General features: G+C 41.0%; 1 protein-coding gene across 2 annotated transcripts in view; it reads right to left on the bottom strand.

The window, feature by feature from the left end:
* MYO9A (myosin IXA) overlaps positions 1 to 17,223 on the bottom strand; it is a 398,158-nt gene that overhangs the window by 250,483 nt on the left and 130,452 nt on the right. For both annotated transcript variants that reach the window (XM_084641695.1, XM_084641696.1), the window contains exons 3-5: positions 15,187 to 15,281; positions 7,910 to 7,972; positions 2,557 to 2,656 (exon numbers count right to left, since the gene is read on the bottom strand). In XM_084641695.1, the coding sequence (XP_084497821.1) occupies positions 2,557 to 2,656; positions 7,910 to 7,972; positions 15,187 to 15,281 (258 nt within the window). The remainder of the gene's footprint in view (positions 1 to 2,556; positions 2,657 to 7,909; positions 7,973 to 15,186; positions 15,282 to 17,223) is intronic.

Raw genomic sequence — 17,223 nt, 5'->3', positions numbered from 1 at the left:
GGGGTTTAAACAATAGATGCTTTAATTCTCACTCTCAATATAAAATAGAATTTTGTTTTGTACACCTAAACGTGGACCACAGCGTTGGTGAAAATGGAAAGAAAAAAGTTTTACTTTGTTCCCTAATTTTTTTGTCTTTTCAGTGAACAGTAACTGACCATCCCTTTATCTCTTCTTATCCCTCTCTAATCTCTCTTTATTTTAGGTATTTCTAAGGCACCTTTAACAAATCCATTTAATTAGTATGAGACTGTTCAAAGGTAACTTAATATTTTTGCCTTTTCATGTTTCCATTTCCTCTTCCTCCTTATCTTTCATTGTCCGCACTGGATGTAGGCGATGGGAAGAATGTTGTTACTGCACTAATGGAAGGTACTGACATGAAATGACACACTTAACACTTCTAAAGAAAGCAATTTGTGTTGGTCCACATGGATAAAGCTCTCTTTCTCTAACAAATAGGCCTGGATACAATACAGTAATCACGTTAAAAACTCCAGACCGTCATCGTGATCCTCAGCTAAATCCAGAATCTGCTTTGAAGATGCACTGAGGGGCGCTTAGAAATTCTATGCGCCTCCAACCATCCTCAACAAACCATGATTTAGACTAAAACCAATGTTTTACTCTAAAACATGTCAACCCTCTCCTTATCTAGTACATTATACTACTTTGTTTTTGTTTTTTAAATACAGTTGACCTTTTTTACAACCTTGAAAAAATAAAGGAAACATAATAAAATCAGCTGTTTTTAAAACAAAATTAAGATTACGAAACAACCAAACAAAAAATTCATTTGAAAATTATCTTGGTCCTGCCATGCTTCAAAATTACACAACAGATGTTACATAAAGAACACACTATGTTCTCAGACATCTCCAATACTTACACAGTGTTTAAGAGCAAAAGCCTTAAACTCTATTAGTTCACTAGCTTATGTGAAATTCTTAATGTCTTTAAATATGGGTGGTAATCATTATTATTACATTGAATTGTAGCTTTAATATACTGCTTTAAAGGTTTTTAAAAGTTCTTACTTTCTGAAGAATTTAGCCCTCTTAAGGAGTCAACCTTTCACAATTTTAAGAAAGACTAAAAAGTTATTTGCAATGCACTGTGTTTACATAATTGAAGCTTTAACTTGTAATCTAAGAATGGCAAATTATTTACTGCTAGCCAATGAAAAAACATTTTTCTTTTAAATATATACTAAACTGTTCTCAGATCTATCATTCCAAAGTAAAAAAGGCATTTAATTTTAAAAATCCACATATAACATAACTAGGGATTCTTTATTTTTTAGTTTTATATTGCATGTGATTTCAACTTCATGAAATGAAAGACAAGCAAGGATGTGATGTGTTATTCCGTATTCTTTATGAAAACATGCTTGTGATATGAATATGACAGTTTCTGTAATTTCTAACTGGGGGGGCAAGAAGCACAGCTCCCTCCACATTGAGGGAGAGGACAAATTTTATTATATATCTTTGGGTCTGCACTCCCAGGGAGGTGAACATCTGAGTGCTGGAGCAAGTCTCTTAAGCTGAGTCTTCCCAGAGCTGATCTGCAGCTGGCTGTGTCCCTGCCTGTGTGTGTTAGAGGAGTTTTAAGAGCCTAGTTCAGCAAGATAGATTAAAGGGGGCCCATGCTGGCAGAACAGGTAGACTCAGTGGTATCTCAGGACATCAGGTGGCTTCCCAAGGGGTCCAACCCGTCACAAAGGGTTCCACATGTCCAAATCCCATTAACATTTATTGGAGCCAATACCTTTTTCCTCTTAACATACATTAATGGCAGAGGAGAACCGTGCACAGACCTGGTAAAAAGAACCTCTACAGGGCTATGTGTTGACTTTGTCCTGACCTAGCTTGAACTGCTTCCTGCTTATCCCTGTAAACTTTTCCCCTTCTCCCTACCTGCTGTAAGGGAGGCCAGCTTGCTGGACAAAGACCCGCTCATATAAATGTTGCAGTGGGCACAACATTTCTACTTCATAAATTTTCTGCAATGCAAACTGAACAGTCCCACAGAAATATCTCATTTGTTTGTGATTGATGGTTTCTACATTTTGTTTATATTAGGCTTGTTACATTGTTAAAGTACAAAAGTCATGCTATCAGGCAGCCAATCCATAAAGCTACAGAATTATGACATCATCATGCAATCTGTTATATCCTACAGGCCCACGGCTAACAAGTGGACACATCTCTAGCTAAACAGACCTAGGTAGAAGACAGATAATTATTAACAATGGCTTATATTTTTATTCTTCTGTACTCCACTTAAGCTTTCAAATAGCATCAAAATCATTGCCCTTCTCAATAGCTGAAGTGCCAACACTGATGAATTTTTCATCATGAAACCCTGAACGCAAAGGCCACAGACAATAAATTTCACCTCTCAGCTTATTTTCTTTATTAGCATTAAGTCAAATCAATAGAGAAGAAGTATGTCATCAGGAAAGAACGGTCCAGCATTCTAGAGATATATACATTCTGCAACCCCTTTTTATAAAACGCTGTCACATCCCCAAAGCTGCCTGTTTATTCCCACCTGATTGAGGTAATGATACTCCTCGGGTTGTTTAAGATGGAATGCTGATCTTTCTTCCTCACTTGCTCCTGCCAGAAGGTAATAAAATACATGGTAGTTCCTGGTAACAAATAAAAATTATGTTAAACTTGAAAATCAATATCAGCATTGTACATATACTTCTGTGTTCACGCTAAGAACCTGATTTTCAAAGTTGTGGAACTGCAGCTGCACATGCAATTGAGCATACAAATTGAGACCGGGATTTTCAAAGGCATAAAGGGTAGTAGGTACCCAATATCCATTGACTTTCAAATGAGATTAGGGACCTCACTTCTTTAGCTGACTTTTAACATTCCAGACATTAATACCAAGAGCATGTGCAAATGGCCAGTTCAATGTATAATTGGCTAATGTGTGTGCAAACACCCAATCTGTACTCAGGTCCCCCTGGGAAGCAGGCAGTGGCACAATCGCATCTGTGTCCAGTACCGGGTTTACAATGGCATCAATGGTGCCGGGCCCACACTCAGAAAGGGCCCGCCTCCCGACTGTGGCCGTGGCCTCCACTCCGCCCTCATTCTGTCCTGAGACCCAGCCACCACTTGTCCTCTTAAACCTCCACCCCAAAGCCCCGCCCCCAGCCAGCCTCTTCCCCCCCAAGGCTCTGCCCACTGCTCACTACTCTACACCCCCTCCTCCCACCTGGCTCCAGTAGCTCTGGTTTTCTAATTAACCCCTTCTGGGACAACCCTGGTAAAGCAAAGGATACATCCTGGTAAAGCAAAGGATATAGACTGAAAGGAATTTCTTATCCATACATACCTTACTCTCAGCTAAGGCTAAGATTTTGTCATGGTTATTTTTAGTAAAAGTCATAGACAGTAAACAAAAATTCTGGCCATTAAACAAAAATTCACGGAAGCCATGACCTATCTGTGACTTTTGCTGCTGTGGCTCCATGGTTTCCTCTGCCATCATGGTGGCTAGAAGCTACAGGGCGGGCCGCCCCTCCGCCCATGCCAGCTGGGAACTTCAGGATGACCATATTTCCCAAAGAGAAAACAGGACACCCCAGTTGCTCGCCCGACACCCCCCGTGAGGCTGTCACCCGTCATTGGAACTCTGAGGAGGGTCCCCTCAGGAGGCTGTTGCTGGAACCCTGCAGGGGGCTCCCTGAGGAGGCTGTCACCCATTGTTGGAAACCTGTTGGGGCCCCACTGGCGGCCAGGAGCTGAAGCCAAAAATGTCACAGAGGTCTGTGGAAGTCACAAATTCCGTGACATAAACGTAGCTTTACTCTTACACAGTATGACCTCACCACCCTTATGAGTCCTGGGTTTGGGCTGAGTGCTTCAGCCTGGTAGCCCTTTGGACCTTCTTGGCAATCTTGCTTCTGGCAGCAGAATGACCCACTTTGCTTAGAAAGCATTCCTCTTTTCTTTTTTTTCTTTTTTTTTTGCTGCCCATGCACTTCCACTGAGGAATAACTAAGGTCTAAGATTTCTTGGAAACTGTTCGCAGACCTCCCCAAATAATTTTTGACTACCAAAGACAGTCTAGTGCTAGATGAATCCTGACATCTCTATACTCTTGCCAAGTTCAGAGCCATAGATTTCTACTGGCTACTACAGACCAGAAAAGAGTCTGGGAACAAAAATGACTGACTTGACAAGATGCATTCTAAATGAACAACAAGACGACCTGTAGAACTTCTAATTTATTTTAGAAAGATTTAGTCTTCAGTCTTTGACAGGAGAGTGAGCTGCAAAATGGAGGAAAATTACTAAGTGGTTTCGGTGCTTACCTGTTATGTACAAGGAAGTCTTGGGAACCTAAATGTTCTGCCTTGATTCCAGCAAGAAGGTATGACTTTCTTGCCAGTATGAACTTGGGCTGGTGTATGAACTGTGTATCAGAATTGTATTAACTTGCCCTTTTTCCTCTGAGATCTTAAAGAGGTGATGAGCAGCTCACCCTCTTCAGGATCCTCTGCTGCAGAGTTTCACCAGACTGAGGATGTCATTGCAGTCATTGCTTTTGTTCAGCATATATATATATATATATATATATATGAGAGATTGAAAGATGTCAAAGGGCTCTATGAGCGAAGATGCCACTAATATGCTGATGAGCCCCTCCTCTATGCCTCTTTTTCACTTGGTATAATTAGTATAGTAACTCAGATGTCCCAGTACTTGCATGAAAGAGATATGAGAGAAAAGCAACTAGCTCACAAAGCAGAGGCCATACTAGTTGACAGAGAAACACTTTGCAGAACTGGTAGAATGTGTAACTACCCCAATCAAATGAGAGCAACACCACCCCATTAGTCAAGGTAGTGCACAAACTTGGAGTCCTCTACATTATAGCTCGACTTGGCCTTCAAGTTAGCAGCAATGGCCAAGCAACTATTCCAAGAATGGGTGACCAGATATCACCCCTTTACGAGTTCTAGGGAGTCCTTATCCAACAGAGATCTCTAAACTCTAAACCTTGCAACAGCAGCAACATTCAATGGACAGACTGACAGAGAGCACTTAGGAAGTATCTCTCCACAACCAGGGCAGAACCTTCTTGGTGGAGGGTCCAGGATTGTGGAGCCAGCTTCTGCCGGAAATTAGGATGCAGCTGAAACTTACCATCTTCAGAATGTGTTGCATGAGGCATGTTTTCATGCTTGGATACATATAAAGGATATCTGTCATACACCTAGTAAAGTCCCTTATAAAAGGAGGCTATGAAGGAGAAAAGGGAAAACCTTCTGCCTGATTGTTGCCTTGCACCATGTGTAGTCATTTACACCAGTACAAAGTGAACATAAAGTGAGTGCAAAAAAAAGCTACTAAATCAGAACAGTTTACACCACTTCACACTGATATTAATGATGGCACAAAGCTCAGAGTAACAGAGAATTAGACCCTTCGTCCCACTTAGTACACTCATTGTCCAAGAATAAATTTATGAAAGAGCTTAGGAACATGTGTAATAGTAATACATTAGGCGAGATCCCAAATTGTCAACATTCTTCCCTACAAAGTGGTAAACAGGGCAAGAACTCTGCCACTGTGGCTCTGCAGAAGGGGATTTGAAATCCTCTTATTTCACTTTGATATCAAACACATCCTAAATGCTTGAAATACACTATTAATGTTAAAAGAGCTGAAATGGCTAAGATGACAATTACTTTTACTTAAGCATGACTTCACAACAGAAGAGTATTGACAGCACAGTACTATATCTAAAATTAAGAATTCTGCTCTTCAGGAGTCTTATCAAAAGTTTTCCTGAGGGGGAAAAAGATGAAGTCATAACAACCTCGATTAGATTTTTCAAGTTTCAGTGTGCATGCAATTTAACCTTGAGAGCAGTACATTAGCATTATAACAATGGATGTACCAATTCCACATGGATGAGACTCAGACTGCAAAACTATTTAGGTTTCCCCCTTCATCTAACTTAATAGGATAATTTTCGCACCAAGAGCATCTTATTTATTACACCAAAGGACACGTATTAATGTAAAACTAATTAATGTAAAACTGTACAAGAACAACAGTCTCAAGTTATGTCCACACTGCAATAAAACACTCTTAGCTGGACCTTGTCAGCTGACTCAGACTCAAGAGGGTTGGCCTGTGGGGCTATAAAACTGCAATATTGACGTTTGGGCACTGGCTGGAGCTAGGCTCTGGGATTCCGCAAGGCAGGAGGGTCCCACAGCCAGGGCTCCAGTCCAAGCCCAAACTTCTACACAGCAATTTTATAGCCCTGGAGCCCAACTCAGCTGATACGGGCCAGACATGGATGTTTTATTGCACTGTAGACATGCCCTCAAAGAGCAACACAGAAGAAAGTGCCAGTAGTTGACATAATCAATAGAAGATAATGTTTGACTTTCTCTACCCCCTAATAAGGGCCATGTGGGGTTTGTAGTTTTTTTATTTGTTTTTTGGAATAAACTATGAGACAGTGGAAAATTTGTTTAAAATAGAGGAAATAATTAATCACTGAAATTAAAAGAGAAGTCTGCAATAGGGAAATAAAAGGCCATAAGAAGGCAAAATAAATCATTTTCATTATTAATTATTAGTATCACCATTGTGGCTTGGAGCCCTAGTCCATTATGCAAGGTGCTGCTCAAAGAGCAAAAAGACAGCCCATGCCCCAAAATTAAGTTTTAAATAGATTACAAATAAATCAGAAGTCACATAATAACCATGCTATAACATTTGATTTATCCATTAGTCACAAAGACAGTGGAAAATATAACACAGGGACTAGGTGAGCCATTTCCAGCACAAATCCAGGTTTTCTCACCCCCCGACCCCCATACACACACAAACTCACTCTCCTGGTGGTAATAGCTCATCCAAACTGACCACTCTCCTTACAATGTGTATGATAATCAAGGTGGGCCATTTCCCGGGGGGGTGGGGGTGCGGAGGGTGAGAAAACCTGGATTTGTGCTGGAAATGGCCCAACTTGATTATCATACACATTGTAAGGAGAGTGATCACTTTAAATAAGCTATTACCAGCAGGAGAGTGGGGTGGGAGGAGGTATTGTTTCATGGTCTCTGTGTATATAATGTCTTCTGCAGTTTCCACAGTATGCATCCGATGAAGTGAGCTGTAGCTCACGAAAGCTTATGCTCAAATAAATTGGTTAGTCTCTAAGGTGCCACAAGTACTCCTTTTCTTTTTGCGAACACAGGGACTGTAAGGATGAAATGGAGAGCTGGATTTTCCTCCCTTCTAGACTTCACTCCCCAAATGAAATTTGCTATTAAACAAATACTGCAAAACAGGTTTGGCCAGGTCTACACTCAAAAGTTAGGTCGACTCAGGCTGTGAAAAATCCACACCTCTAAGCAAGAGAGTTAAGCTGACCTAACCCTCAATGTAGATAGGGCTATGTCAACCAAAGAATTCTCCAGTTGACCTAGCTGCTGCCACTTGGGGAGGTGGATTACCTGTCCTACGCGAATAGGAGAACACCACCAATCGCTGTAGTGAGTGTCTACATACTACAGCAGTACAACTGCAGTATTGTAGCTGTGCCACTGTAGAATTTCAAGTGTAGACAAGCCCTTAGCTTAACTGAATTAAAGCCATTTTAATTCTGAATGAGTGTTCACGCAGGGGTTTAATGCACTTTAACTAATTCACGTTTTACAAATTAACTTTCCTGAATGTCACTGTGTAGATAAACCCTAAGTAGCTTGCCTGCAAATTGATTAGCAATACATACTTAGAATGGTGAAACGGATATCCTAGAGTCCAGTGAAAATAGGATATTAAAACTGTCATGCACCGAATAAATATATCATTAAAAATATACGGATATACATAAGTAAAAAACAGGCTCCTACCGTTCATTGTGTTCCTGATAGACTAGCCTGGATTTCTCCAGTAAATACTTTTCAACATAAGCTCTGGAAGAAAAAAAAAGTCAGTCATTCATCCATCCAATGTTCAGCTTAAATGGAGAACTTTATTGTGATTTTTTTACTATACAGAAAAGATACATTTATATTTCATTCTTATTTCATTTAGTTATATAAATTTCCTCCTAGGCAGAACAAGCCCAAAATTATGTTTGACTTTTGAGGGTTTAGTGTGATATGAAGCCAGAACTAACATCTATACAAAATCTCTGATGAGTTAACCTATGGGCAAGGCGTGTACAGGGAAACCTTGACAGAAACTAAAGAATCTAAGATACCTATTAAACCTAAATTCAGCAAGATAAAATTGACTGACTAACCCTCTACATCCCAAACTGAGATCAGAGCCCATTTAGGTCCTGATCCCGCAATGAAATCCATCTGCCCATCGAGATTTCATTGCAAGTTCAGGTCTACATTTTAAAGCCCTCCTATATTATGGTCACTCCAGTCATTCACATCTAACTATATATTCAAGTATTTTGCTGAATAGGGGTCTTCTGTTGGTGCTAAATATCTTGCTACTAAGCCTCTCAAGTTTACAAGCTCTTCTTGTTTTGGCAATTAAACATATGCGATTCTTTAACCAAATATTGGACAGTGATTTTCAGAACTGTGTGCAAGTTGTTTGCACATCAAATGTACATGTGTAAATGCAATTAGAAACATCAGAAATTGTAATCTCTGAGGCAGGGCTATACTACTGTGGTTGTACAGTGGCTACACAATAGGTGCCCATTGTTGGGTGGCTCTTAGGCACCACCATAATAAACATGATTGATAAACAAACAGCATGTATAAGACAGACACAAATTTTGCACAGGTTCTGAAAGCTTGGCTCTAGACATCTATTAAATCTATTTTTTTAAAATAGAGTTAGGAAATTATATAAAAACATTTGAGAGAGGTTCATGGAAAAACAATATTTCATACTACAACAAAGGCAGCTAATTATTTTTTCAAACACTATTACTGTGCTTGGGGCAGCACCCAAGGAGCTTACAACGAAGTGTAGAAACGTAATATACCAGATGGCCAGAGACAGAGAAGTACAATTTCTAAGGGAAGCAAGAGGTTTCCTCCTACTTTTTCGTAGTTGGATTATACTAAAAATGGGTGTTACTTACCTATAACTGGAGGTTCTTGAAGATGTGTGGTCTAGGGTGACCAGATGTCCCTATTTTATAGGGACAGTCCCGATATTTGTGGCATTTTCTTCTATAGGCACCTATTACCTCCCACCCCCGTCCCGATTTTTCACACTTGCTGTCTGGGTCACCCTAGTGTGGTCCCTATCTGTAGTCCACACATAGGATACACATGCACACCATGTGCCTGAGTCCGGAATTTTTCACAGACAGTGTCCATTGGCCTGCACACACGTCATAGCTCTCATGCTCTGAGCAGAGGGCATAAGCGGTGGTGCGGACCGACATCTTTCCAGTTTCCCATTCTTACCTCAGTTCTAACAATCCCCAGCAGAGGGGGTGGAGGGTCGATAGTGGAATACAGATAGGGACCATATACCTCAAAGAACCCTTCAGTTATAGGTAAGCAACCTCAATTTTTTCTTTGAGAGATAATCCCATGCATATTATGCATGTGGGAGATTAACAAGCAGTAATCAGACATGGGGTGGACACAGAAGTGACAGCTGAATGTAATACTGCTGTCCCCACAGCTGTATCAGTTGCTGTTGACTACACCAGAGCATGAAGATATGCAAAGACCTCCAAGTAGCTGCCCTAAGTATCTTTAGGAGGAGTACATGTCTTAGCGAGGCAGCGGAAGAAGTTTGCCGTCTAGTTGAATGAGCTCACACACATACTCCGGAGAGGGAAGATGAGCTAATTGGTAACAAAGGGCAATACAACCCAAGATTCATTTTGAAAGTCTCTGTACCAATATATCCCGATCCCTTGATTGCTCTGCTATGGAAATAGTTTAGGTGTCTTACTAACATACTTTGTTCTTTGTAGATAAAAGGCTTAGCCCTTTGGAAGTCTAGAGAATACAGCCATTTCTCTTCATCTGAGGAAAAAATACTGGTAGGTAGATTACTTGACTCATTTGAAACTCAAACTACTTTAGGAACAAATCTAGGGTGGGGTTGTAATGAGACCTTTTCTTTATAGAGGGTAGTATATGGTGAGTCTGCCACGAGTGCTCAGAGCTAACTGACTCTTCTGACTGACGTTGTGGCTATTAGAAAGTCCACCTTCCTGGACAAATGGGCCAGAGCACATGTGGCCAGGCTTAAAGGGGAAGAGGTTAGGGAGCAATGATAAAACAAAATTGAGGTCCCAATGAGGTGCAATCTTCACCAGTGATGGAAAGTATATGAGAATCCCCTTCATTAATCTAGTTGTGACAGGATGAGTGAATATTGTACGGTTATCCACCGGAGGATGGAAACCACTGATCACTGCTAAATGTACTCACAGAGAACTGAGTGCAAGACCCAATGATTTAAGGGTAAGTAGATATTCTAAAATAGCAGGGATCCTGGCAGATTTTGGATACAAATTGAATAGGTGAGCCAAACAGGAGAAATGCTTCTATTTTGCTGAGTAACAGCTTCTCGTAGAGTCTCTTCTGCTTTGGTTAAGGATGAATTGCACCTTTAAGAACATAAGTGCTCTATTTCCGATGTCCATTCAAATACTAGGCCCTGAGTTGCAGCGGCCCAGAGTGAGGTGCTTGAACCTTCCAGGTAATGTGGGGATGTTTGTGGGTGAACTGAGAGCTTCAGCAGATCCATAAACCAGAACAGTTGAGTACTATCAGGATGACCTGAGCTCTGTCTTGGTGGATCTTCCATAGAACTTGTAGTACTAATGAGTTGGGAGGGAAGACATACCCCAGGTGATTCCTTCCATGACATTAGGAGAGGCATCTACCACTGAGACCTTGACCAAGGCTGCTCTGTAGCAGCACAGAGGAAGTTTCCTTTTCTCCCACAAGACATTCCCCATTGGAGGAAGATATTGTTGAAAACCAAATTATGAACCTCCTATTCACAATTCATGGCAAAATGTCTGCTCAGGCTGTCAGCTAGGTAGTTCTGCACCCCTCGTAAATATGCTGCTGATAGGGTTATGTGATGGCTGATGCACCCACTGCAGAGAGCAACTACCTTATGCAAAAAGGGAGAGATAACTTGCTCCCCTCCGCTTGTTTATATAAAACACCATTGTCGTGTTGTCCGACATTATTTGGACACAACTGGATTGGATGAGTCAGAGGAAGGCATTGCAGACTCAAGGGACCGCCCTGAGTTCTGGTAAATTGACATGTATTCTGGACTCCAGACACCTTATGTCATATGATCACCCTCATGTGAGTGCCCCAAACCAAGCTGGTAACAATGGTTGCATCAGGAGTCAGTATTAGGAAAGGGATCCCTACCTGAACCATTCTCCAGTTTTGTCCACCAGGGGAAAGGATCTAAAACTTTGGTGGAATGGCTTTGCAATTTATGTTGCCTTTCTCTGGTGAGCACACAGAGAAAAGTCAGTCTGTAGGCAGCAAAGATGAAACTTGACAAACAGCATCATGCGTGCCATGTGTTTGAGGAGGGAAAGGAAAGTTTTGTTTAACGTCCTGGGTCTGATGTATGAGCGTGCTCATGGCCTGAAACCCCTTGAAAAGTAGATACATTCCTGCTATAGTTGAGTCCAACATCATCCCTTGTGACAGAATACACCCCGGCAGTCATATCCTACACACTATTGTAATAACCTTTATACAAAGTATGCCTTCTAAGGTATCATTTGAAAATTCTTAATTTTCTGGTTGGTGTTGTCCCAGTAAAATGCATGAGACAACATTGTATGTGAAATTAATAACACCATACAGGGAAATCTTATAACACATGTTCCAAACCTCCCAGCCCTGCACAAGCAAAAGCTGGCAAACAGGTCTGTCCTAAACAAAGGAATGTGTGCTTTGCTTAATTTGCATTAAAGCAGTAAACAGAGTCATCAAATAGGAAGGGAAGACAAAGGAAGGGTTATAATCACGAATCTCTCCCCATAATAATGGAAATAACCCCCTTAGACAGAGTATCTGCCACGTCCACCGCAGCTTGGAGGAAAGTTTTGGGCACTAATCTGCCCTCATCCTAATCTAAGGCCTGGAACGGGCCCTATCCACCTCAGGGAGCTTGTCCTTAAATTCCAAAATCTTATTAGTAAAATCTTATTTGGCCAAGAAGGCAGGATAATTTGAAATCCTGAACTGAAGGGAGGTGGAAGAGAAGACCTTTTTCCCTAAAAGGACACAAGCAACTCAACCTTTATGGAAGTAGCCTTTAGGTCCTGTTGCTTGGACCATGCTGTGGCCACCTTCACCACCAAGAGTTCGGCGGTGGATGAGAGAACCCTCCTCTCCTCCCCCCTCTCCCCCCGATGAAACAAAGCAGCACTTCTCATCCCTCTTAGGGGTGGGAGCACAAGAAGCAGGAGTGTGCCAAACTGTTTTTGCTGGGTCCATGCTGGCCTCATTAATGGGGAGGGCCACTCCAATGGGACCGGAAGATTGTAAAATGTCTAGTAAACTGTGCTGAGGCTCCTGGACTTCCTCAAGCTGAATCTGTAGCTCTGAACTCACCTGTGCACAAGCTCTTGATATTGTTTAAAGTCATCTGATGGAGACTGAGAACGTGGAGTAACCACCTCACCCAGTGAAGACAATGAGCTTGGCTCTTGAAACTGTCAGAATCAGTTCATCTTCCACTTCTGAATATTCTGATGGGGCTGATTGTGGGTGTCTGGGCAATGGCAAATAGGACTCCTGAACTGATTCCAGGTGTCTAGTGTAGGGTTCCCATGGCCCCCAATGTTGTCAGTTCGAAGGATCAAATGGCAGAGGAGGACCACATGGCATAGGGTACTACCTGTCTCTTGGGCAATCATATATGGTGAGAGGTCAGAACCCTGATCTTTGGGGACACTTGACTTATGCCACCACCATCCAATGCCACAGAGACTCCTGAGAGGCCTCAGACTCATCCAAAGAGAAAGACGGATACCTTATCTCATAGAGAACTGATAGTACTGATGGTTGCACGTCAAGGCTGGCAGGTGGGACAGGAAAAAGACCCTGCCTTGTCAGGATAGTCTCTTTCTCTGGTATAGCCATGTACTGGAATAGAGATGGTCCTGATAGGAGTGGTGAATGCAGATAAGAGCAAAGATGTCCTCTGGTGAGAGGTAACACTCTAATGACTCTGGGATACCAGGAGAGTCCATTGGCAGAGCTGTTGGAACCAGAGCTTCCCTGGTCATTGTGACAATAAGCTTGCCCCATGGGTGTCACTACTAGTACTGCATCAGCTCTGGAAGTGGATGGGAGCACCAAGAGCGGTTTATCCCAAACCTTCACCATCAGAGCCACTGTCAGAACAGTCAGAAACATATCCTTGCATGCCTCCTTCTCCTGTCAGAAAATGTACTTGGGCCTAAGTCCTTAGCACCCATGTGCGCTAGCTCTCCCAACTTTAACGGGATCAGGGAGGGATCCATTCTCTTTGGGGCAGTTTTAGATGAAGATGGCTTGTCCTTATGTCTATGAAAGTGCCATTTTCTCTCATGTGAAGACTTCTCCTTAGGCTTAACATCTTGGCTTCTGTTTCCGAGCTCGAGTTCAGAGAGGTGCTGCCTGCTTGGTGAAACCTATGTATAGGGGGCGGTCCCTGGCCCGCGTCTGACTGGGGATTCATCGCCTTCTCCATGAGATGTTTTCTGAGTCTCAGTTCCTGACACTCATGAGTTCTGGTGGAAAGTGTGGCAGATGCTGTACTTAGTAGAAATATGAGCCTCAAGGTAGTGTTGATGTTTGTCACTCACTGAAACGAAGCAAGGGCAGGAAACACTGCTTTTGAACCCCAGGACCCTGGGCATAATTCCAAACTTGGTGGGGTGGGGAGTGTCTCTGTGTGGGAAAGAAATGGGGTGGAGGGGGAACACTAACTACACTATCTGCCTGTGTAGACTAAACTACAAAAACTACTACAACTATTACAGTTAACTATATATAATATCTTACAGCAATGACGCAGTAAGAAAGAAGCTGAGGACACCAAAGATTCCAACTCAGACCATGCAATGGTAAGAAGGAACTAAAGAGGCGTCAGCCCACACCACCTTTTATGCCCTCGGTTTGGAGCACGGGAAGACCTACAGCACATATGTGAGCCAACGATACTGCTTGCAAAAAATTCTGGACTGAGTCACATGGTGCACATGTGTTTCTCACATGTGGAATACACCTAAGGACTATCACTCAAAGAAGAAATTGCTATTCTCAAAGCTGTACTCTTAATCAACAGATGCCACTAGTGCACAGCAAATAGGTGTCATGAAAAGGTGCTACATAAATTGATGGTGTAGTTAAGGAAGTGTCCATGTTTCTTTTAGCTTTATTCAAAATAAAAGGGGGAATTTATCCTTTTCCTCACACTGCAACCCTCTAATTATAATAGAGAAGGATGCTGGGTTTAATTTAAATGGATATTTTAAAATAGAAGAATCTCAACATTAAAAGAATAGATTTATTGCTGAACTGCTTGTTTAAAACAAAAATAAATAATAAAGAAAGTGAGCAAGTTGGGAGTGACGTGAAAAATTGCCTAAAAAGGTTGGAAAGCCGTGACTTGACTTTCAGATGTGTTGACTGCCCACAACGGTCTCTGAAATAAGTTGGAGCTGTGGATTCTCAGCCCCTCTGAAAATCAGGCAATAAAGTGTGACATTATTTTGCTGAGAAACAAAAACAAAACAATACAGTGATATAGTATGTACACAAAATGAATGATAAAACAAACCAATACATTTTCTTATAAGAATAAAGAGAAGGAATATGGTTACATTTTCATCACAAGGGTTTACTCATGCAATTCCCATAGACTAAATCCCTGAGAGTCATGAGGCTAAAAGGGGACACTGTTGAAAATGTACACTTAAGCTTTTTTACCAATAAACATCTGTTCATAACAGGTAAATTCTGCATATATCCCCACAGAAGTAGTTGTAAAATAAGAAAGCTGATTATATATAAAATAAAGTAGATAATGAACCTTGTAGGCCATATATTATATGGATATTTTCAGTCTGTTTACATTCCTGTTGTGCAGGTAAGAATATCACTACATACAATACACCCAGGTTCAAAACCCTAAACTGCTGCTGATTGCCACTTACCCTCGCACAGTGCCTGTTTCCTGGTAATTCACTTGAATAAACTTGCCAAAGCGACTTGAGTTGTTATTATGTGCTGTCTTTGCATTTCCAAAAGCCTGTCATAATAAAGAGAAGATGTTACCGTTGTGTTTCAGAAGATAGAAGCTGCATATAGCCTGCTTACATGCACATCACAGGCTTGCTTTTGGGACTTGGCTGTCATTGCACAAATGATGATAAAAACCTGGGGAAAGGTGGCTGAATGATTTAATAGATCTAATGCTTCTCACTGAACCTCAGAGAACCATGTTTACATCCAACTTAAGGTCTTAAGTAGAAAGGGCCGTATGACAGTTTCATACAACAAAACCATCATATGCCATTATAAACCTCTGCTGTGAGAAAAATCAATGCTCAGCTAGAATGAAACTGATTACTTTCCTAATGCCATAGAGATCAGTCCCAAAAGTATTGGCTGAAATCATTTAGAAGGTCCACACACAGATGTTTGCATGGATGCTTCCTAAAATACCCTTTGAATAAATAGGAATTCAGTTTCTGGATAGACTTTTACTCATACGCAATTCATTAGCAATAGTCTACACTAATCTATCACTATCTAGATTTTAAAAGTTAAGCTTTGTTATGCTTCTATTTTCCCTCTTAGGTTGCAAAATGCTTGACGTTACAGGACTTCACCTACATCTAGTGCATCTCTCCCACCTATTTTCGTGAAATACTGACATATTTACTGAAACATTAATTTGGTGATACATACTAACGAGAGTAGTTCTGGTTCAGTAAAGACTCCCCAGCCAATATGATCAGAAAACAAAGCTGTTTCTAACCAGTGCAGCTGTTCCCGAGTTATTAGGCCAGGGGGAACAGTAGAGTTGGCCTCTTGACTCTAGTAATGCAGGATTATCCTGACAAGCGAAGCTTGGAGTTAAACCATGACTGTTCAAAGCAAGAGGGAGCGGGATGAGTCTCAATAAATAGAAACAAATAATTCTCTGACTGCGAGTACTGGCTCAAAATCACATATTGCAACAAAACAATCCTCTTAAGTCTGCAGTTATCTTTTGCATATATTTTGGTTCTAATCAAATCACTGAAGCAAGAAACATGAATGCCAATTATGACATGAAGTATTAAATCCAGTAAGTCCACTATGAGGCTTATTTATTAATGTTATAACTGGCTGATTTTTTTTTTCAAATGTGAACACATGGAAGATGTTAAAATTCAATTTGATCCATGTTAGTTTTCCACAGGTCACTAAAACAAAGTTCTACAATTACAGAAAACCATCAGAATAGCAAGTTGTGCTAGTATATACATGGGAATCAATTTTATGTGTGATCTGGTGAACACTTGCACACTGTGTGTGTTTCATAGATTCATAGACTCCACAGCCACAAGGGAACATTGTGATTACCTAGTCTGACCTCCTGTATAATACAAGCCATAGAATTTCCCAAAAAGAATTCCTAGAGTAGATCTTTTAGAAAAATACCCAGTGTGAGAGTGAGAGAATGAGAGTGAGTGCGAGAGAGTGAGAGGTCACCTCCCTCCTTTTACACACAAGGTCATCTTAGATTGCTCCAAACAGTCCTGACACAAAAATGACACCACTGCAGTATTTTGTATATACAGTCCCTTTAAAATGATCAAATGAAAGTTCCACATACATTTTCGCCTCAAAGAATAAAACACTGTATACATTTTCTACCTTTTCTACCAAATGCTGAAGCAACCAATCTGAGAATGCACAGAAGGTAACTTTACTTCCATCTCATGAATCAACAAGCTACTAATTTACTTTTTTAGGTTACTTGGTAACATAAGCTTAGATTTTCAGGGAATGCTCTTTTGGTTCAGAGCTGATCACTTCAATACAATCCTCTGCCAAGGTTTATGATTGAAACTAGTAAGAAAAATGTGTGAGATGAATAGCTATAAATGCAGGATTTTAAAACATTGCCTCAATGGCAAGTTGACTCAGTATTCCCTAACTTTCATTACCTTAAGCACTGTATTAAAAGCTATACCGTATCC

This window comes from Lepidochelys olivacea (genome assembly GCF_965140295.1).
Source record: "Lepidochelys olivacea isolate rLepOli2 genome assembly, chromosome: 10".
Lineage (NCBI taxonomy): Eukaryota > Metazoa > Chordata > Testudines > Cheloniidae > Lepidochelys > Lepidochelys olivacea.
Note: the sequence above shows the minus strand (reverse complement) of the source record. Positions and strands in the feature narration are given on the sequence as shown.